Source organism: Ursus arctos, unplaced genomic scaffold, assembly GCF_023065955.2.
Source record: "Ursus arctos isolate Adak ecotype North America unplaced genomic scaffold, UrsArc2.0 scaffold_15, whole genome shotgun sequence".
Lineage (NCBI taxonomy): Eukaryota > Metazoa > Chordata > Mammalia > Carnivora > Ursidae > Ursus > Ursus arctos.
The window spans coordinates 728,268-750,677 of NW_026622819.1; the positions used below are offsets into that span (position 1 = coordinate 728,268).

Consider the following 22,410-nt stretch of genomic DNA (forward strand, 5'->3'; position numbering starts at 1 on the left):
ACTGAGCACGTGTGGGGACCAGGTCAGAGCTCACCCTCGGCCCTGGGGGTCAGCCCTGGGATCAGCCGGGACAATGACCCTGTGCCAGCAAGAAGCACCTGGGTAGAGGTGGTGGCAAGGTCTCAAACCCACGGTGCTCTTTGGGTTTGGCTGATTTAAGTACTGGGGGCCGTACCAGCCCCACATCTCTGCAGGCTCTCCTTTCGCCAAACGGGAGGGGTGAGAGGCTAGAGAGACAGGTGGGTGAGGTCAGTGGGGTCAACAGTGCAGGGACTGGAGCCAGGATCCTGTGTGCACTGCCCCCAACCTAAGATGGGATCCCAAATTCTGAAATGTGTCTGCAAATAGCACAATAATGCACCAGAAAGCTAGAAGCTATGGGTTGTTGTTGAGGGGAGGAGGGGAGAGGTGGGGAAGGGAGAGGAGAGAGAGGAGGGGAAGGCAGGGGGAAAGGGAAAAGGAGGGAGGCGGAGAGAGAGTAGGGCGAGGGGAGGGAGGGGCAGGGGAGAAGGAGGGGCAAGAGGGGAGAGAAAGGAGGGAGAAGGGAGGGAGGTAGGAGGGGCAAGGGAAGGAGGGGGAGGGGAGGAAGGAAGAGGGGAGGAGAGGGAGCGGTAGGGAGGGGAGGAGGAAGAGAAAGGGAGGAGAGTAGAGAGGGAAGGGGAGGAGAAGGGAGGGGAGGAGGGAAGGGAGAGAAAGGGAGCAGGGGGGGGAAGGGGAGGAAAGAAAGGGAGGGGAGGGGGCGGGGAGGGGGGAAGGGGAGAGGCGGAAAAGCCTCAGGCAAGAAAACCTGAAAACCTGTCTCTGCCCAGGACCAGCTCCAGGGCTTGTCTTCCTTTAGGAGGGACGGGCTGCTCTATGGACAGTCCAGGAAGCAGGCTCGGCTACTGAACGGGGGCGGGGGGGGGGCGCTCGGGAAGGGAGGGGCTGGCAGTGACCCTTGTTCACAAGTCCTTAAGAATTTCAGGGCAGTGACAGCAGAGCCCGAGCAAGCACGGGGCCCAGGACCAGTGCAGAGGGCCAAGGACCCCAGAGAACACCAAGGGTGTCTATTCGCACACGCACGTACATGTGTGCCCTGAACATGTGTGTGTGTGAACACACGTGTCCATATGTGCCTGTGGACGCATGTGTGAATGCACGTGTGCATATCTGCCTTGGACCGTGTACGTGAATGTACGTGTGCACGGACACGCGTGTGTGCACACATGTGCTTGTTTAGGTAAGTGTGTGCATACACGTGTGTGTGCATACATGTTTGGGGGCATGGATGGAGGAGGGCCCTCCTGTACCCTCCTCTCTGCCTGGGTGACCTCCAAACCCCCAGACCTTTGGGGGACACAGTGAGAGCTGCCCACATGGGGCCTTCGGGACCGGACCCCTCTCCAGCCACCCAGGAGAGCCCACCATGCCGTTTGTTGAACACATGCAGGGCCCTGGCCAGCTGGTGGGCCTGGGGCGGACCCCGAGGCCCAGGGCCAGTGGTCGTCCTGCAGAAGCACAGGAAGAGGCCGCAGGAGCAGCAGCTTCCAAAGCCTGGGATGTGGCCACTCCTTCCCCTTGGCCGCTGGTCTGGCCCAGGGCAGAAACGGCCTCCTGCCAGGAGCTCCAGGGGCACCAGTGCTGACAGGACCCCACCACAGCCTGTCCCAGAAGGGACCCTGCCCCACTGAGCTGTGGCCACCAGCCCAGGGTGTGTCCCGCTGGGCGGCCTCCCCACAGCCCCCTGGAGAGAAGTCAGAACCCACTCCCACTCCACGCCACTGGCCTCGGGGACTTTCAGCCCTGGAATCACGGAGCAGCTGCAGGCGCCAAGGAGGTCTCAGGGTGACCTGGGCCCACCCCGGGACAGAGGGGCCTCAGGAAATGCACAGAACACCCTTCCCTCCACACCTTCCCTGGATGGGGCTTTCCTGGAGCAGAGGCTCGGGGCCGCCTCTGCCCACCCCAGTTTCTCCTCCCTGCCGGCACACCCTGGTCCCCTCCATGCCAGCTCTGCCGCCAGAGCAAAGGGCCCGGCATGGCCTCCAGGAGAAGGTCTTTCTCCAGCCCTGGGGCCCCTAGCACGCACTCACCCGCCCCTGCAGGCACACATCCTCTGGGGGCTACAGACTGCTTCCTAGCCTGAGGTCCAGGCCTCGACTCCTCCTGCTGAGGCCGTGTGTGCAGGGCAGCTCTGCTGGCCTTCCGGGTGCCCCAGCAGGGCCAGTGGGCTTGGGGACACGGTGGGGCTGTCCACACCCAAACTGTAAAGCAGCCCACTCCATCGGGCAGAGACATTGCAAGAACCAGCACTGTTTAATTAAAGACGAAATGTTGAAATTCTGTAAATCAGGAAAAGCTTAAACCAACCTAAGAGGAAATGGAAAAAACATCCTTCATATGCGAAAAGCTCTTACCCATCAACAAGACACCTCCATAGAAACAGAAACGTAACTGCAGACACTCGGCAGCGATGTCAGCCTTGAGCAGAGCCGAAGAAATAAGTACCGAAACAAAACAGGATTTCATTTCTCAGTTCACCCTGGTTTTGGAATGGGAGGGGCTGGCCTACGTGCTGCTGCTGGAGATGAAATGGCAGGAATAAGGCTCCTCACTGCTGTCTTGTTGGCTCTTACGGACACCAGGCCCTCAGCTGGAGGCAGCTTCCGAAGCCAGGTGACAAGGCCGTTCTGGGCAGAGGGCCGCGCTGACCCTGGCCCAGCCCGACTTTCCTACATCGGTGTGCCGGGGCACCGGGGGACACTCAGTATTAGAGGCAACTGTATGCACGAATCTTCCTGGACTAGGGTGCGCGCGGGGACGTGGCTCCCTCCCCGCCAGCGAGCGCAGGCGGTGCTCGGGGTCTGCGCCTCGTCAGCGATGCCGTGGTGAGCATGTAAGGCACACGTCATCCCCGGACAGAACCCCGGGCCCAAGTCCAGCCTCGCTGTGGCTCTGACGCACACGCGGCACGGCTCCCCATGGGCAGGGGCGCGGGGAGCAGCTAGTTCAGAGACAGAAGGTAGACCGGCAGGCACAGTGGACCCCAAAGGACAGAAGGGCGCTCGGGTCGCACAAGGAGGGCGGCAGGCTCGGAGGCTGCATCTCCGAAGTGTGCGTCTGTGACCGTGCAGTCCAACAGACCGGGCTGGGGGCCGCCGTAAGCAGAGACTCCAAGATAAAGCCCTTGGGCAGTGGGGCGGAGCCGGGGGCACGTGCAAACTCACACTGAATGTGTCCTCGGGCCCGGGGTCACGGACACCAGGCAGGGGCTCTCACGCTCGGGGCCACCCCGGACCCCGGTAGCCTCGTGTCTGAGCTCCTCAGCAGCAGGTCATGAGAAGGCTGGGGCTGGGGGCACGGGGAGCACTGTGACCCACAACTCGGATGCATCTGGGAATAATTCACTGAAGTCTGGAGCCAGTGTCCCTTGCTGAGAGCCAGTGGTCATGTGTGAGCATGTTTGCTGTTTACATTTTATGCCTTTCAGAGACAAACTGTGCTTTTTAAAGCACTCAAGAGTGGAATTTGACACCAGTGACCCAGTGTGCAAGGCTTTCCTCTCCCGCTGGTCACAAACGTTTCCGAGTATCCCACATTCGTTTTTGTGGGATCTTCCAGCGGCTATGCCAGCAGCAACACAGACAGGCCCGCTGGCTCCAGGCCGAGGCAAATCCTGTCCCCACGGTGACACGGAGCTCAGTGCCAAAGGATTCTTCCTGTAAACACAGTGAGCACCTAAGGTGACACTGGACAGACAAGCCATGTGGGGACACAGCATCAATGGGGCCGTGCCACCTCCCTGCATCTGGACAGGCCTAGCAACACTGTTCCCCTTGATGGCATGTCCACTCAAGGTCTTGGCACCCAGTTGTTGGACCACAGATCCCCTGATAGACACACAGACTTGAGCTCCGTCCCAAGGAAGGAGGGAAGCTCTCTGAGGTGTGAGCCCTTCCTCCTGCATCCCAGCTCAGGCAGCAAGGGCTCCCCCAGCCCTGCCTTGGCTCTGCCTCTTGTTCCAGGAAGGCCCCGTTCCTCTGAATCCTGGAGTGTTGGAGTGTCACTGCAGCCTTTCCCCCTGTGGAAAACCTCGGGCTGCTGGCTGTGGGCCTGAGTTGCAGGTGTGCTGCACCTGGGCCTGGTTCCCGAGGTGGGAGAACAGCAGTGTTTACAGCAGGGCGGCCAGGAGTGGCTGGGAGGAGCAGGACTTAGTGCTCTGTGGACGGACGGCGACACACTGTTCACCTGATGCCTGCAGGATGACCACTCTCGTGGCACAAAGCAGTGTGGACCCACTGCTAAGGGTCCCAAGCCTCAGCTGGGACAGCATGTGTGCCCGCAAGTGCCCGGCCAGGGTATGCTGGGGGAGCGCCATGGGGGGCAGCCAGGGTCACCTTGGGGCAATCCACCTGCTCCAAAGGGCATTTCCTGCCGGCCACCTCGCTGGGCACAGGAGGGAGAAGGACCCTGTGCAGGGTCTCCCTGGACAGCCAAGAGGGGGAGCTGCTCCATGGGCATCACCAAACTCAGCACCAGGTCCCAGCTCACCCAAGCTGGACAAGGGACCTTGGGTGACAGTGCCCACCTTGACCAAATCAACTCCCAGAAACTGGACAACTTGACCTTGCAAGGTTCCTGCTGGGGACGGCAGCCCGCAGCGACTACTGACGGGGCAGGTGGGCCCAGTGCAAGGACGGGCTGACCCTCTGCTCCTCCCAGCCAGAGCAGCCCCCAAGAAACGGCGAGCAGGGACTTCTCCTCGGGGAGGTCGGATGTTTCCAAGCGCCAGCTTGGAGCAGGGCCCGGGACTCCCCTCGGAGACCTGGGGCTGCACGGACTTTCCCGTCCACCAGGCTGGGTCACCGCTGAGGATACTAGAAGCCCAGGGCGCCTCTCCGCCCAGAAGCTCTGCCAGAGCAGGAGGGTTGCTTGACTGCCCGGCGCCACGCCCTCCCATGCCACGCCCTCCGCATGCCACGCCCCGACGCCACGCCCACCTCCGCGCCACGCCCACCTTCAGGTCATGCCACGCCTGTCACGCCCCTCGGTGCCATGCCTCTCCGCAGTCTCGCCCCTTCCCTGCCCATCTCCCTGTGTCATCCTCGGTCACCTGGCGCTGCTAGCAGCTAATTTCCTGGGGACTTGTTGGCCTGCTGTCCAGAGCACCGGGGCTCAGGCACTGACCTGGTCCGCGGAGTCAGGAAGGGAGTACGGAGTGGGCTTCCCTGTATCCCAGCTCCCGGGGTGCTGTCCCACTGGAATGTGGAAATTGCCCTAATTTCCTCCAGCTCATCAAGGTTTCCTGGAAAACCTACCAAATGCCTGGTCAACACTCCTTCTCCAGGGCTAGGCTGGGTGTTCCCAGCGACCCTGGGTATCACTCCACAAGTTAGCAATTTTCGTGAATAACAAAGTATTTCCGGGTGCCTCACACACTGTGGATGTCTAGCACTCAGAGATTAAGACACCCTTCTCCCCAGGGACACCCCAAGGACTGGGAGAAAATGCGGGGTGGTGCTGGTGCTCCAGAGCCCTGAAGGACAAAGGTGCCAGGATTCAGATTAAATGCCAGAGGCAAACGGGCTCCCCATCAGTGGGTCCCAGGTGTGTCAAGATAAACATTCTCCTCTCTCCCAGCTAATAATCCCTAAACAAACACCTGGTCTCATCCTGGCTCCTCCCACATCTGGGAGGCACACAAACCCCGCCAAAGGGTTGGGGTAAAGAGGGGAAGGGGAGAAGGGAAGGGGAGGGAAGAGGGGGAGAGAGAGGAGGGGAGGGGAAGGAATGAGACCCAAGGGAAGGGGAGGGTTCCTGCCAGCTTCCATTCCTCCAGCCCGACCTCTGAGGGGCAGCATTTTGCCTCTGGGCTCCTGCTGGGCGACAGCACAGGGGGTCTTGAAGCCAGCACCCCTCCCAGGCTGAGCCAGATGTAATTGCCCTGCTCCTTTGCAAGAACCCCTTGTGGGATCAAAGAGCTGGCGGCCACGGGTCCCTCCCGGAGGGCTGGGAGGGCTTCCGTCCCCTGCTCTCTGCCCCTTCCCAGACCACGGGTGAGGGTGAGGGTCTTCTGTCCTTGCTCTGGGGAGCAGGCAGTAAGTCCTGTCTCCTTGACTCAGGTTCCGGGGAAGTGGATTATAGTCTTGGTTCTGTTTCCATGTGTTTGGGGAAAGGTTCAGTGTTGGCACGAACTCTTAAAGCCCTCAGATCCCGGAGCCTTCTTAACTGGGGGTTGCCACTGAGGTCAGAGGCCACACGGATGCTTTCTGGAGGCCATGGGTGGGAGGTACAGGTTGGGGTGTTGGTGTTGGGGGCAGAGCCACAGGGGTGACAGTGGAGTGCCCTTGGGCCCCCCACCCCATAGGACCCCCTCTGCCAGGTGGAGAATCTGGGTAGGGGCTTGCAGGGGTGAGCACTAGAGGAAGGAGCCGTCTGCACAGAAGGGACGAGTGGACACAGTGCGGATGTGTCGCCCACGACCTTCCTTCAGGGCTGGGGCTCGGTCAGCCTCTCCGCACAGCCTGGCTGCAGGGGCATGGCCCGTCACCCTCAGGGCCCCCACGCCCCTTTCAGGGCACCCGGCCCCCAGCTCCCATCCTCGTGGGCTGCACGCTGTGGCCTGAGCTCAAGCTGGTGGTCCCCACACCTCGGCATGAAGGGATATGACACACCATCTGTCACACCCCCTGAGGCTTTCCCTTCCGTGCAGCTGGAAGGACTCCAGGTCAAGCCCTGACACGCGCCATGGGGCTCAACCTGCTCACGGCGTGGCCCACTGCCAGAGACCCTGCCACCACCTTACCACCTTCATCACCATCACCCATTCCGGGCATCACCTGTGCCTCGGTGGGACGTGTCCCCTCTGTCCCTCCAGCACCACCCGCCAGGCCCTCATGCTGCTCCCTCCTCTAGAAACTTCGATGCTTCCACGTTACCCACCGTCACAAACCCAGAGTCTCCAGGCTCACAACAGCCTCCCGTGCATTTGTCTCAACTCTGTGCAGGCCACAGCCCCCTGCCCACCCTCAGCCCGTCATGTCCTGGACGGGAGGTCTCTTCCCAGATTGGGACTCTACGGCTGCCCCCAGCCCAGGCCCAGCCCTCCCCCCACCCCGAGGTCTTCTCTCGGCACCAGCCCAACACCACTTTCCTCCCCCGAGCTCCCCTCCAGGACAAGTGTTTGTGGGGCCCCCACTACACAGGTTGGTGCTCAGCCCTCCATGGGTCACCTCACTTAGTGCTTTTCCAGATGTTCTGGGGAGTTGCCGCCCCACCCCACCCCCTCGCAGCATATCCTGGGAGCTCCTGTCCCTGGGAAGATCCTGGCTCTTCCCAGCTGACCCACCCAGTAAATGTGTGCTGTTGGCTTGCTGGAACCCGGCCCCGCCAAGGCCGTGCCCACGTCCTCCATGGGAACACTGGGACCCAGGGCTGTCTCTCTGCAGGACTCCTGGGAGCCTCTGCCAGTTTAGCTTGGGACCCACTATGGGGTGTGAGCCAACGGAGCTGTGGCCCCTTGGCCCCTTGGGTTTCCAGCTGCTGAGTCTCCGTGTTCCGGAGGCACCACAGTCATCTGTGAAGGGGCCTTGAAGGAAAAGGGGCTAGTGGGGGGTTCGGGGCCATCCTCAGGGTACGGCCCCCTTTGTGGCTGGCGGTGGAAAGGAGGGGTGGAGCACTTGTTCACTGTGCATACTGCCCCCTCCGCGTCTCTGGGCACATCCCCACTGACTCGCTGCACACCATGTGGGGCCCCCGCGATAGGCCAGCGGCCGTGGAAGCAGACACCCACCAGCAGCACAGCTTGTTAAATCCGCACGGCTGGGGACATGGGGCTGCGTGAGCGCCAGGCCACACCGTGTGGCCGGCCACCTGCTCAGAGGGGCGGAGGCTTGTCTGACAAGCTCCTGGGATTCTGAGCCAGGCAGAGCAGCTGTGTCTCAGGTCACCCTGGCAGCCAGTGACTCCATGAGGAGGAGGGCACACAGCAGCTCAGAGGTCCGTTCTCGCGGCTGACGGGGAAGCAGACACAGCGTACCTTCCGTGTGCACTCTGGCCTCAGGGCAGGGTGGGAGGGAAGAGCTCTCAGCCGTGGTGGGGGTCCTGCAGCAGGATGAAGGAAGGCTTCCACAGAGAGAACCATCACAGCAACAGACACTGGCAGACGTGGCCGTCCGTGGGCTGTCATCCAGTGGCAGAACATTCTAGAAGGACCAGCCATCGACCAGCCTTTCCAGATTTGAACCTGCATCCATGACCTGGAGCTGACTCTTCTCCCCCTCATGACGACCTGATTAAGACCAGGTTGAGAAAAGGGCCCGGTGTGCACGGGCTCCCCCCGCAGTGCTGTGTGCAGGAGACGGGGAAGGGGTGTGCACACTGCGTGGGAGGCCGGCTGCTCTGAGTGCAGAGGAGACGGGGCTACATCTGTGCCCTGAGGTCTCTGGGGCTCAGCTGCGGGCTGACCCCTCGTACTGCCCCACACCCCATGAGGGCCAGCAGGGCACGGGGGTCCTGTGGGAGGAGGACCACACCCACACGCACGAGGCCGGAGTGCGCTAGGCTCTGCCCCACAGGCGGTAAGGAGGAGGATGCCCAAAGTCTGTCTTAGGCGCCCGGCCCCTCCTCCCCCCACGAAGGGAACATTGAAATTCCACTTCCTGACTGGGGGCGGGGGAGAATGGCTGATGTGTCCCCCCAGGCCTTCCCAGTGTTGCTGCAGCTTTGAGACTAGCATCTCCTATCACCTGGCTGAGTGGCCCCCCGCGTGGCCACACACAAGGACGGGGAGGCCCACCAGACACAGGCGCCTCGGGATCTGTCGGAGGGGCCTCGCCAAGCCCTGGTGTGTGGGAACCTCCCTCAGGGACGTACCTCCCTACTCAAGAGCAGATCTCTCCCCGGCCCACCCACGGACAACACCACGGATCCTTCCGGAAGCAGCGCCAGCCTGCACGGGAAACGCTGACAGATGTGGAAGAGAAGACACCAGGTTTCCCAGGGATGGTCCATGTTGCCGCGAGGAGCTGCCCTCAGCTGGAGGACAACGTGCCACCCAGGCTGTCAGGGAGCCGCACAGCCATGCTGGTCACGTGGACGGCCACAGTCCTGGTCTCCCTTCCACCACAAGCCCGGTCTGTGGGCCGTGGCGTGGCCGCGGCTAACTTGAAAGCGGGAGCAGGTCTCAGCCCACTGGCCTCAGCAGCCACCTGAGCTGTCCACAGCAGCTCGGTCACCTTGGGGCCTGGGCGCCATGCGGCAAGCCACACTCACAGCTTGGGGAGGGATCTGATCCACCCTCGCAGCACACCGGGCGGGAGTGGCGTCCCTCCACATCAGAGCCCCTGGCAGTGCGAAGAATGATGGTTCCTCACCCCCAGATGGACACCAGGGAAACACGACCTGGTCCCCGGAGCACATCCACGGCGCCGCGGCGTCCACACCTCCGGGACGCCCACACGCCTCCTTCACCGCTGCGCAGTCGGGCCTCGCTCTCCGAATCAGGCACGCGGGCTCCAGGGAGGTGCTTCTCCAGGCCATTGCCATCTGTCCTGCGTCAAAGAGCACCCCGGGCCAAGGGCTTACCACTGCCTGCGTGTGCACCTTCTGACCCCGGGGACCCCGGGGCTCGCTCACCACCTCCACCCGCTCACACCTAAGTCTATTCTGATGGTGATTAAAAGAAAACAAACAGGAAAGCCCATCAAGTAACGCATATACAATTAGGCTGAGAACATCTTTGTAAAAGCATTTGGTGCACTGGGTGTGTGTTTTGTTTGTTTGGGGGGGTGGACCCCAGCACATAAACCTGCACAAGCCCAGTGCACAGGAATTTCTCCGAAACCGAAAAGCGACACCTCCTTCCCACCCACAGAGCAGAGCCAGCCTGGGGCTCTTGGGGGCGATTTCCCTGGAGAGGCGCAGAGTTACTAAGCATGTACGACTCACCTCTGAGGCCGGTGGGGGCCTGGGGATGCCTCTCTCCTGGGTGCATTTGGTTTCTATGATGGTGGTGGCCATCGTCCCGGTCAGTCCAGATGGCTCTCTTCTGCTAGCACGAGGGTGGGCACTGACCAGGTCGGCCAGCCGTGCTGCCCTGTCTTCCTGCCCCTCACACAGGCCGCGAGGGCTGGTGGTCTCGCTTCTTCCCTGTTGCTGGGTGTGGGTGGGGCTGCCAGGAGCTGCCGTGGCCATGTCTATACCCGCAGATGCCATCCAAGGGCATCTGGCTGAAAAGGCCCCAAATGTCCTGGTGGGTGAGTGGCCCACCTGGCCGCCTGTGGTCAGCCCACCTCTGCCCACCCTCGGCTCCAGCCTGTTTGTACCCCAGCGAGTCAGAGTGAGGTTTCTCGCAGTGGAGAACCCTCGGCACTAATTACCTTGAGGGGCTTTCTGGAACGGCCGGCTGGGCTCTGCCTGCCACCTGCGGCCGCACGGGCAGAAAATCCAACATCGAGGCCCAGAGACTTCAGAGGTGGGCGATCTACCGCGGGAGCGGCCGAAGGTCAAGGAAGTGAGTTGGATGAAATTAAAATTAAAACTGTGCTTCAGCGGACACCATCAGAAACTGAAAAGACAAGCCACAGAATGGGGACAATGTCTGCACCCACAACATGTAAGAACTTGTACAACCCCACGAGTAGGGCGAAGGATCTGGACAGGCCTCGCTCCAAGGAAGGTGAGCAAAGGCATGCGTGACATCATCAGCCGCCGCAGAAATGCAGACGCACAGGGTGGGAGATGCCCCGCCGCCGCGCCACGCCAGTCCAGCATGGATGGGACCAAAAAGACAGACAGGAACAAGTGTGGGCCGGGTGCGGAGGCCGTGGGAGCCCCTGGGTGGCTGGCGGCACTCTGACGTGGCGCGTCCTCTGTGGAAAACACTCGGGCCCACCGCCAGGTGGCTCCTCACGAGGTTAAGCAGAGGGCTGCCACGGGACCCCACAACTACTGCCGGGTGCTACCCAGGAGGACCGAAAACCGTCCCACACGAGGGCTGTGCGTGAATGCCCACAGCAGCCCACAAGCGCCAAGAGCCCGCTGTCCCTCAGCAGAAGGATGGGTGTGCGGGTCCCCACAACGGAACGTGATTCAGGCTTAAGGAGGAACGACGTGCTGACCCGCGACACCCTATGGGGATGTGGGACATATCGGGCTGAGTGAAAGAAGTGGACAGACAGCCACACAGCATGTGGTTCTGTTCACACGAAATGTCCGGAACGCGGAGATCTGCGGAGACAGGAAGCAGGTGGTGAGTGGGGGATGAGGGATGAGCGCTAAGGGCATGGAGTTTCTTTATGAGGTGACGAGAACCTTCTCGAATTGACTGGCGATGGTGACGCGCATCTATGAAGATCCTGGAAATCCGTGAATTGTACTCTTTAAGTGGGCGAGGTGCAGGGTACGTGAACGATGTCTCTGTAAAGCTGCTGGAGATGAAATGCAAAGCCTTCGCCGCGTAATCCAGGTCGATGTGGACCATGTGTGAAACTTCTGCTTTATGATCCTGCTCTCTGTGTGTGACAAAGCAGAAGTGATGACAGACGCTGGCCAGAGCAGGGCCCGGCCTCAGGGGTGGCCCCGGCCGCCCAGGGCCACCTTGGTGAGGAGGAGGAGGAGGGCAGTGGAGCGCAGCAGAAGGTGGACTGGTTCCGGGGGCACCCTCATTCCACCTGTCTTCCCAGGACACACACGCACCCTCCCGGCCCTTGACAAAGACCAAAGCCTCAGCCAGAAGGAATGAGACTCTGCAGTCCCCACCAGCACACCTGGGCGGGCATCCCCGCCATCCTGCCCGGGTGGGAGGGCGGGGTGCCTGGCTTCCAGGCGCCTGCGGGAGCGAGCCGTGGCTGAGCACAAAGGCATCATCACACGGCTCCACGCACGAGCGTATCTGCACAGGGCTTGCACGTCTGTCCTTGAGCTGCTGTCTGGTGATGGATACAAACACGTTCGTTTGGAAGGCGCTCGATGTCTAAGCTGCTGTTCTGCATGATACTATTATCGTCACAAACACGGGAACAGGACACGTGGAGCACAGAAGGTGACAATTCGGCCCACTCCAAGTTGGGGGTTAAAAGCTGTATGGGTTGATGGGAGGCCTAGGGGGGCTGGGAGAGCCTGGGAGGGCTGCCCAGAGGTGGAGGTGCCTGGGCCAGGGGCCTTACGGAAGGCACTCGTCTGCGGGCCCAGTGCTGGGGATGTCTGCAGCCGGCCTTCAGCTGGGCCCCTTCGGCATGGATGGGGGGAGTGGCCGGCAGCCAGGGTTGCCCACGGCACAGCGCACGTGGCCTGTGTTTGTGCCCTGTGTGCAGCGTGGGTCCTGGCTGACGGTTGGTGCAAGGGTCTGCTGGGGTCAGGAGCAGGACTCTTGTTCCTTCGCAGTGTGTCGCTGACCAGCTGTGCCCTTCGGGCTGCTGTGAACAGGGACAGTGCCCGCCCCTCGACAGCTGAGAAGTAGACAGTGATGCTTGGCTGGATGTCAGCTCATCAGTGTGTGCTGCCCCAGGGTGGTGGGGTAGGGAGGGTCCAGGCAGCGGTGGGGGCTGCAGAGGCGAGCCGGGGAGGCCCAGCCGCATTGAGGAGGTGGGCCAGGCCTGGGCAGGTGAGTGACCTTGGGCACAGCAGCCCATCTTCAAGGCTCGGAGCTGGCACTGGCCCATGGTGAGGATATTCGCAGAGATCAGAAATGTGGGAATGACCACGGGGTGACAGGTACCTGCTGAGCTAAAACTGCTGTGGGAGACACAGGAGCTTGGTGGGCAGGGAGCACCGAGGCCAAGTGAGGGGGAGTTGTGTGGGAGCAGCAAGCTGGGGTCCAGGGCAGAGCTGAGGAAGGATGGTTTTTCTGAAGGCAAGTAGAGAACAGGGGGAGGGGAGGGGTCCTCCCAGGGCGAGGGCTGCAGGGAAGGGCACAGACGGGGTGCTGAGGGCTGGGTGCTGAGGGAGGGGACAGCAGAGCAGCTGGACGATCCCGGGAAGGAAGCAGAGCAGAGGAAAGGTGTGCAGGTGGCCTCGTCCTTCACGAGGTGGAGCTCAGTACAGCGACTAGGCCGGGGGCACCATAGGACCAGCTGACGCCCTCCGCCATTGCCCAGAAGTCCCGCCGAGGCCAAACGATAGGGAGGGCAGGGTGTGTCCAGCCTGCGGTCTGATGCTGGTCCTTCCTCGTCCTTGATTAATGGAGGCAGAGTCTGGGGCTGGACCTCTGGGGAAGAAGCCAGCAGGTTCACAGGAGCCAGGACAGGACTGTGAGCTCGTGCTGCCTGGAGACCCGTCCTTGGCTGCCCTCTCCAAGGTTCCTCCCGGCAGACCTCCCGTGGTCTGGAATGCTCTCACAGCTCCCCCCCACCCCAGCCACCTTGCAGGTTGTTTCTGAAGCCCTGGCGGTGCCCCGGGGTCCTCTCCTGTGAAGGGAGGTGTTCTGGGCTCCTCTAGAATGGGGGATCCCGACCAGAGATGGCCTGATGGGTGGTCGGGAGCTGCCCCCAAAAGAGTCCACAAGGAACCGCAGGGCCACTGCAGTCCCTGCCCACCCTCACGGCGGCTTGTCCCAGGGCCTCGTGCTGGCAGGTGCCGTTCCGCCACGTCCCCATTTGGCAGCCCCCACCCCGCATCCCCGAGGGCTCCCGGGCGGCCTCGGGCCCGGGGCTGGTGCGGCAGGCGGGCGGGTCCACGGGCCCGGTGCGCTGCGGGCGGCGGCCGCGGGGGGCGCTGCGGGGGCCGCGCTTAAAGCCCGGGAGCGGGCGCGCGCGCTCAGAGGGAGCCGGACCGCCGCTGCCGCCGCCGTGGCGGAGCTCACCCGCGTCCCTGCCGCTGCGCCGGCGCGCCCAGCCTCCCGGTTCCCCCGACATGCGACCCCCGCGGACGCCGGGCCCCGGCGCCGGAGCCCCGACCCGCCCCTGAGCGCGGCGCCGGGTGCGCGGGCGCCGGGGCCCCCGGCGGCATGGGGAAGTGTCAGTCCAAGCACGGTGAGACGCGGGCGCGGCGGGCGGCGGGCGGGCGCGGCCACTCACTGTCCCCTCCCTCCCCCGCGCGCCCCGGCCGAGCCGCAGCCGCCGCAGCCCCCCAGCGGAGAGAGAGCCCCGAAGGTGAGCGCGCCGGGCGGCGGCCGGGGCGCGGGACTGCCACCGGCCAGGACCCCGAGCCCGGAGCCTGGCGCGCGTCCCGCCCTCGAGCCCGCGGGGTGTGGGGACGATGTCGCGGGGTCTCCGGGAGCGTGCGCGTCCCCCCACCTGGACCCCAGCCCAGCCTCGGGCCTGAGCCCTGAGCCCTGAGCCCGGGGCGCGCGGAGCCGGGGTGGGCGCGTCGGGCGGGCGGGATGCGGCTCAGGCAGCGCCTGGGGCTGACGGCGCGTCTCCTTCTTCCTCCGTGCCTCGTTTCCCGCGCGTCTGCTCGCGGGGCCGCAGGGGACAGCTTCGTGGTGTCCGCGTTCGCGAGTGGCCGCAAAGGCACGGAGGAGGCAGAGCGAAGCATGGGCAGCAAGCAGGTAGGCCTGTGGGCCAGGGAGGCGGGCGTCAGGGTCGTGACCCCTGGCGGGGTGGGCGAGAGGGCACGCCAGGGTGATGGCAGCTGGGCCGCAGCCTGTTCCTCCCCAGCCTCTCTCTCTGCACCTGGGCTCTTGTGCAGCAAGCCTCAGGCTCCCAGACTGGAGGCGTTGGAGGGGAGGGCATTGGCCATCCATGTGTGAGGGTCACTGGCTTCCAGTGTAGAGATGGCTGGGCTTTGAGGCCACCACGCCTCCCATCTGCGGGCTGGGTGATCACTGGCTTGCAGGCGGGCTCCAGATGGGACAGCCGAGGGGCCCAGGCTGCAGGTGCTGCGGTGTCTGGCTGAGGACCCCGGTGACCCTGAGAGTGGGTTTGAAAGGTGATGGGTCTAGAAGCAGAGAACAGCCCGGCCTGGGGTACCAGGGGGTCCTTACCCAGTTATCGGCATCCGTGTGAACTGGATCTGTGTGGATGGCTGAGACCCCTGCTCGGTCCTGCCAGCACCCCCCCCCCCCGAAGCCCACCGCAGGCAGTGTCCCAGCTCACCGGGATGTCCACTCCCTTTTTAGAAGGACGTTTGTTCTGGCCGGTTGCTAAAGAGAAAGGCTAAGTGTGTCTGCAGACACTTGTGCAGCACCCTGAGAAGGGGTCCGTTATGCCCCGAAATGAACACATGGTAGAGTTACGGGTCCCGCTTTCTGGGAGTGACGTTTCCGTGCACACCCGGGAAGGTAAGAAGTACTTTTTAAGGCATTTTCTGGGTACCCTGTAGTAATGTTGGCTGGACGTGTGCTCCCGTGTGCGGGGGACCGGGGCAGGACGGGCCAGGGAGCAGCTCAGGTCCCTCTCTCCCTCTTTTCTGTTTCCTTTGCCAGAGAGAGGGGGCGTGTCGATGAGGGGATGGGGTTAAGGGCTCAGTTTCGTGTGTGACCAGTCATCTGCGTGTGCATTCACACGGTGCTCAGGCCTGGGGCCTTCCGCTGGGCATGTGGGCACGGGCCTGGCACTGTGCTCTCAGTCCTTGGCGGTGTCTGGGCGAGGGCACTCACTTGATGAGAGCCTGGCGGTGACATTCGAGGCAGTCCCAGCCCCATAGGCCTGCGTCTGCAGCTGGGGCCGGAACGGTGTTTCAGGCTGACGGATGCCAGTCTCGGGACATTTTTGAGAGTCGGGTGGGGTGTGGCTTGGGTTGTTCCCTTTCTGTTTTGTCCCCTGCAACGGTCTGAATGTTTATGTTCCTCCAAAATTCTTATGTTGCAATCTCACCCCTTAGGTGATGGTGTGGGGAGGTGGGGGCTTTGGGAGGTGATCCGGGCATGAGGGCGGGGCGCCGATGGCAGGGTCGGTGCCCTTACAAGAGGCCTAGAGAGGTGGGTCCCTGTTCCGTCTGCCGTGGAGGATGCTCAGGAACACCCATCTAAGAATCGGAAGGGGCCTCACAGACACAGAATCTGCCCTCACCTTGGTCTCGGGCTTCCAGCCTCCAGACTGTGAGATAGATAGCTGTGTCCCTAAGCCCCCCAGCCTGTGCCATCTGAGTAGCCCAAGCTGACGTGGAAGCAAGGTGCTTTTCACACCAAGGTGCAGAGGGAGCCCAGTCTCAGAGCACAGGATGCCCCTTTTGTTAAACGCATTTTCGCTGGAAGACAGCAGCATGACTTTACTGTATCTCCCACATTCGGCTGCGGGGCTGCGAGCCTCTGGCCAGGCACCAGCCTGGCGTTGACCTCCCAGCCTGGGTTCACCGCACTCTGGCATGGAGGCACACGGGTCCTTGCCACCGCCACGGCACGGAGCGACTCTGGGGCGGTTCTTGCCCAGCTCGAGCTCTGCCCCAACACCCCTGCTCCGGTTCTGCCCCAGGAAATTGCTCAGTTGGGGACACTGGGGGTTGGGTCGTACGTCCCTCCTGCTTCTGGCCAGGCGTCCTGTAGCCTTCTCTGTGCATGGGGTCCCAAGCTGTGTCCTTGGAGGCGGTGTCCAGCCTGGAAGTTGAGGCACAGCGGGGAGGGACACGGTCTGCTGTGTCTTCGTGCAGACGCTGGTGCCCTGTGCTGCCCAATGACCTCATGGAAATTAAGTGTGTGTCCACCTGCTGTACCTGTCCTCCTCTTCCCCCCAAACAAAGGAAATGAGGTTGGTTTTGGCAGCGATGCTGGCTCCTGGTGCCTGCTTGGCGCACGTTGGAAACACTGATCGATATTAGCATTTCCTAGGCAGGTGGGCTGCCTGCTTCGACGTCCAGAATGCCGATTCTGGGAAATGCTGCCGTTTCATCTTGGCAGGACCTGCATCACTTCCTTGCCAAGTGCCCCCAGGAGGGCCAGGGCTGTGCCAGGGGTAGTGTGGGATGCTGGCAGGTGCAGCACAGAGGATCTCGGAAGGGGAGTAACTGAGGTCGTGCATGCATGACAGTTATGAGGAATGAGGGCAGCAGAGTCTGCTTACAGGTGGTTGTGGTTACAGGTGGGGACGGGCAGTGGTCAGCAGGTGGGGACAGTGAGTGGTCAGCAGGGTCGTGGTTACAGGTGGGGACAGTCAGCGGTCAGCAGGGTCGTGGTCGGAGGTGGGGATGGCCAGCGGTCAGCAGGGTCGTGGTTGCCGGGGGGACAGCTCCGTCCCGGAAACGTGCCCTTCTCTCTGCACAGTTGCTCACCGCCTCCCTGCAGTCTGTAGTTTCTGTAATGCTCCCGGAGGTTGGCAGGAAAAGTTCAGAGGGCAGGAATCACCACTAACAATTAAAATTCTTTTGCAAATGAACAAATTTCCATGAAGTGAGCGAAACGGGGACAGTTCCACCTGACTCTGGAGCTCCGGAGCCCTAGAGGCAGCATTTTAACCGAGACTCCGCTGGAGTCGTGGCCAAGGCTGCTGCGTGGGACCCTTGAGACGGCCTCGAGGGATGTGGCTGTCGAGCCCCTAGGACTCTGCCCATCTCGAGCAGACCTCAGCCCCAAGGACACACATGCCGGTTCCACACGCATGTGTCCGTCTCTCCCCACCCCAGGACAGGCCGTCTGGCTCATGGCACACTTCATCTTAACCACAGGCATGCGTTCGTCTGAAACCTGGGGGCTCAGCTCTGTCCCTGTGGCACGGTGTGATGTCTTCCTGGTGAGCGCTCCCCGGAACCAGTCGCCAGGGCCTGGGACCCGGCAGGTCCCTGCCACAGGCTTCACCCTTCTCCCGCCCAGCAGCCAGTGAGCCGCCACTCACCTGCTCACCTGCTCACCACGGGGCCAGAGGCCATGGCAGCGGTGGGACTTGCATGTCTCCGTTAGTGGAGTGACTGTGGCTTCTTCTAGAAATTCCTGGGAAATTCTTCCCACACAGAGAGCTCGGTGTGGGGAGTAAACCGCGCACTGGACACACTTGAGAGGGACAGCATGTGTCCCGAGACTAGCGTGTGGATGCCATTGGGCCATTGCATGGGCCGTGGGCCTCGTGGAAGGAGCGGGGTGGCCTGTATGACTTTCAGTGGGACAGGTGACAGGGCTCCACAGGCTTGGGTCTTCCGTGACCTATGCCCTGGCGATGCTGTGACCTCCTGGAGACCTGGCCTGTATGGGGTGTCTGACATCAAGGCCAGGAGCCCTCTGCTTTCCTTTGCGTGCTCACCGTGTGCCTGGGCCTTGGGTTCTAGCACCGTGGCTGGGTCTTCAGACGTGGCCCTGCCGTGTGGCACGGCGGCGCAGATGTGCAGAGGCCCAGGGGCACCAACGGTAGTCATCCTGGGACCCAGGCTTCGCTGAGCACCAGGGAACGCCTCCCCAAGGTCGGGTGACATCAGCCCGTCACCCCTACCTGTGCTTCTGAAGTTGCAAATCCCCCCCAAGGCCACATTCTCCCTAAGGATGAGCCAGTGATCCCAGCCAGTCCACGTCTGAGGAGCCACTAGGACCCTGTGCAGGAGCTGGCAGCTCTGAGTGGCCTCTAGCGGTTCAGTGGCTGAAGTTTGCCCCATGTCCCGGCTTGGAAGTGTGGATGGATACAGTCTGCAGGCAGGACTCTTAAGGACAGGGAGCTCCACCAGGCCCACATAACCATCCCCTGGGTGGTGGGGTGGTCTGTGGCATGCAGCCAGCAGCATCAGACACTCTGGAGGGGCTGAGGGACACATGGAAGGGCCAGACACCGTGAATGCAGTGTCCACTCCCGCCAGGCACCTGTGCAGGGCAGTGGGGCTGTTGTGGGCCACTTGGCCGCTGGGGGGCAGTGTGTGTGCCCACTTCTCGTGTGCTCGACTGCGGGCATCCTTGTGCTGTGTGGCGAGGACTCTGGGGTGGATCAGGCGAGGCTGCAACCAGCACGCCAGCCTCGGGGCTGGGGCAGAGGACCCACCTGTGTTGGCCATGGCGGGGCTGTGGCAGGGCCATAGTGGGGCCGTGGTGGGGCCATGGCGGGACCTAGTGGGGCCTGGTGGGGCCGTGATGAGGCCTGGCGGGGCTGTGGCGGGGCCGTGGCAGGGTCATGGTGGGGCAGTGGTGGGGCCTGGCGGGGCTGTAGTGGGATCGTGGCGGGGCAGTGGCAGGGCCTGGCGGGACCATGGCGGGGCCGTGGCGGGGCCTGGCGGGGCCGTGGCGGGGCCAGAGGCTGCCCACCGGAGCCTCCCCCTGTGCCAGGACAGTGGTCATGACTGAGATGCTGGTCTCTGAAGAAGCTCCCAGGAAGCTGTTGGAGGCAGCGTGTGCAGCCCTCCACCCTGGGGACACTCGGGCGTGTGAAGCCTGTGTTCTCACACGGCGGCGGCTTTCGGGAGCCTGGAGCCCCCACGTCCATGGGCACGCTCGGGGCAGCTTCAGAGAAGCGCTGACACGGTCGGGACAGGTGCGTAAAAGCACCAAGCATCCGCGCTCTGGGAACACCGTCCCGGAGTCTCTTGCACACAGAGCGAAGGACCCGCCACTGCGAAGGCCTCTGTGGCCGCTGCCCATACAGCCACCTTGCTGCTCGTGAACCCGCGGCTTCCGGAGGCAGAGCAGGCCTGACGTCACCAGCCCCGTCACGGGCGTGGTGAGCCGCTGTGCGCTCGCGGGTGGGCATCCAAGTAGCCCCATCGCCTGTCGCTCCTTCATTCTGCCGGAGGCCCGCGGCTGGAAGAGCTCCGGGGGGGTTGCTGGTTAGAACCTCACTCTTCACAAACCAGCACCCGCCAGACCTCGTTGACTTTCACGGGGGCATAAGCCCAACACCAGAGCCCGCGTAAACTCCGGGTGTCAGGTCGGTGGGGACCTGCTGCCCTGCTGTTGGATGCAGCCGTGCTGGGGAGGCCGTGGGGCTGGCTGGGCCAGCGTCCCTGAGCCGGTGTCAGCCGGGGACAGGGTCTTGTGGGGCGAGCTGGGCCCAGAGAGAGGTCTGCTGCTAGGACACGCGGTTTCTTCCCTTGTGCTGTGGGGCGCCGAGCAGCTGGGCTTCCCACTCACGTGTCCGGCCGGGTCTGGCTGCCCTGTTCTTCTCAGGGAAGACCCCCTCGGCTCCTCCTGCCCCTCCACTCCCTCTCCTATTCTTTTCTTCCCAGTGTTTGTGAGAGGTTGGCCGGCTGACCCTGACCATCTTGGGGTGCAGTGTCCTCTGGGTCTGAGGGGCCAGCCACCATTGTAGCATCCCCGGGTCCCCGGATGAAGTTTGGGACACATCCTTCCCTGTCCCCACCAGGAGGGTTTGGGTGATTCTCCCTGAAGGAAGCTGGACCCTTGTATGCACACCAGGCCCCCATACGTTTGGCGGTACATCTTTCTGGAGTTGATCAATAGCTAAATAGTGTAAGCACACGCTGGGAGTGCCATGGAATTAGGTATTGGAGGATAACCACACAGAGAGCAGCCTCCGGCTACCTGTGTTGCATGCACCGCATGGCCTACAACCACAGACATTTATTCCATCAAGACTCTAGAGGCCACAAGCCTGAATCAAGGCGTCTGCAGGGCTGTGCTCTCCCTGATGGCTCTGGAGGAGGCTGCTTCCCTGTCTCTTCCAGCCCCTGGGCTTGTGGCCGCACCTGCCCGATCTCGGCCTGGGTCTACACGAGGCCTCTTCCCGTGTCCGTGTGTCCGTCTCCTCCTCTTCTTACAAGGACACCAGCCACTGGTTAGGGTCTGCCCGAAGCCAGCACCACCCATTCTAACCGATCACACGTGCAAAGACCCCACTTCCAAATAAGGCCTCGTTCAAGCTTCCGGGGAGGTGTGGGATGTGGGAGGCACGATTCAGCCCGGTCCGCCCCCGGGACTTGCAGAGGCTGAAAGCTCTGTGCTCTGCATCGTGTGGCCTCAAGGGACGAAAGCTGCAAAGCTCTCCGTGGAGAATGGGGCGGCCTGCCCACCTACACGTCAGCGGAGGGCCTCTCTCTGAGGCCGCCCCAAGCACGTCCCCACCAAGCGACAGCTGGAGTAGCTTGAGTCCAGCGTCTGCCGATCCCAGAACGCACCTGCACGTCCGCACGCTCCGCTAGGGGAAGCTCGGTGCTGCTAAGCTGTGCGTGCAAACAAGCGCCGGAGTCAGGATGAGTTCTCCGCTGCAGGGAGCACAACGGCCGCGCTCCCCAAATCCCCATTTGGCTCCCCATCGTGGTTGGCCCCCATCTGGTCAGCTTTAGTGTTCTTCCGTGGCCAACCCGGGAGGGAGGATGGCTGGCAGGGGCCCCTCCCGGGGAGCCTGTTGGGGGCAGGATCGTGACACAGCAGCCTTGCTCCTGGAACAGCTGTGATGAGCTCAGGACCGGTTTCAGGGTACTGAGTTATCCAGCTTGACGGGAGAAGCCTCAGGAGTCCCCCGCAGACCGGGGCCACCCCTGCGCTGGGCAGATTCTGAAGGGCGCTGCTCGGCAGCCGTGCATCAAGGTCCCCACATGCTCAGGAGGCCTTCTGCCCAGACCACCTGCAAGATGCACGCGCATCCACTTCTCCACGTTAGCGTCAGGCCCTCTGTCCCTTGCCTGTCCCACCCACACCCCCTTCCTCCGGAACCCCTCAACTCCGGCTCTTGATGCTGGGGCCAGAATCGGCCATTTCCACCCCCTTCCGCTGTGACCCACTCCCCACCCCCTCCCCTCCCCTCCCGTCAGACCTCCTCCACCCTCCTCCCCTGCCTTGGAGCTGAGGGGGCCTTTGGGACACAGGGCTGATGCCAGCACCTCCTCAGTGAAGGTCTGGGAGGCTACCCCCCTCACCTGCGTCTCACCTCTGAACCTGCTCAGTGGCACCCACTCTGTGTCTGCCTCCATCCTGGTCCTGCCCCAGGGCCTTTGCATGTGCTGCCCTCTGCCTGGAAGCCTGTCCCCACAGCTCAGCTCACTGCCTCCCCTCCTTCAGGTGTCTACTCACATGTCACCTCTCTGGAGGCCTTTAAGATCCCTGCCTGGACCTTTGGGTCCTCCCACTCCTTTCCCTCCCAGGTGCTGGGCTGGTGCTCCCCAGAGAGACCGTGCACCTTTGCAGACTATGTTCTGCCTAATTTGTGCAACTTGACCCAGGTGCACTTGTGCAGTGCCTGGCGTGTGGGGTTGCTCTGAGCCCGCCTTGTCAAATTTCCCTCCAGGTGGGAGCCATCCTTCCTTGCTCTGGACGCTGTGCCGTGTGTGACCATGACATGTTCGAGCAGAGCAGTGGCTTTTGTCAGGACCCTCGCTGGGGCTGTGTCTCTGCAGAGAAGCCTGGGGGAGACGGGATGCAGGGCCTCACAGGGACCCCACCCGCGTCCCAGCAGCCTCCGGGGCCCCACTGACTCCTCTCAGACTGAGTCCCTTCCATCCCCCTTGCTGCGCTAGCTGGAGTTTGCTCAGGGCAAGAGGCAGCCCGCGGCAGCCGGAACAGGAAGGATCTGTTTTCCTTTCGTTCTGCATTGTCTTCCAAGGAAGACTAGTTTTGAGCTCCAAAATCAGAGAAGGGAGAAAGCACGGTGTGTTTTAACACAGAACTGAACCTGGAGATGACGTTCGCACAGC

General features: G+C 62.7%; 1 protein-coding gene across 1 annotated transcript in view; it reads left to right on the forward strand.

Annotated features, from left to right (window-relative positions):
* The first annotated feature begins 13,924 nt into the window (after positions 1-13,924).
* NKD2 (NKD inhibitor of WNT signaling pathway 2) overlaps positions 13,925-22,410 on the forward strand; it is a 28,053-nt gene continuing 19,567 nt past the window's right edge. Inside the window, exons 1-2 of the mRNA XM_048224350.2 lie at positions 13,925-14,069; positions 14,388-14,467. Coding sequence (XP_048080307.1) covers positions 13,925-14,069; positions 14,388-14,467 — 225 coding nt within the window. The remainder of the gene's footprint in view (positions 14,070-14,387; positions 14,468-22,410) is intronic.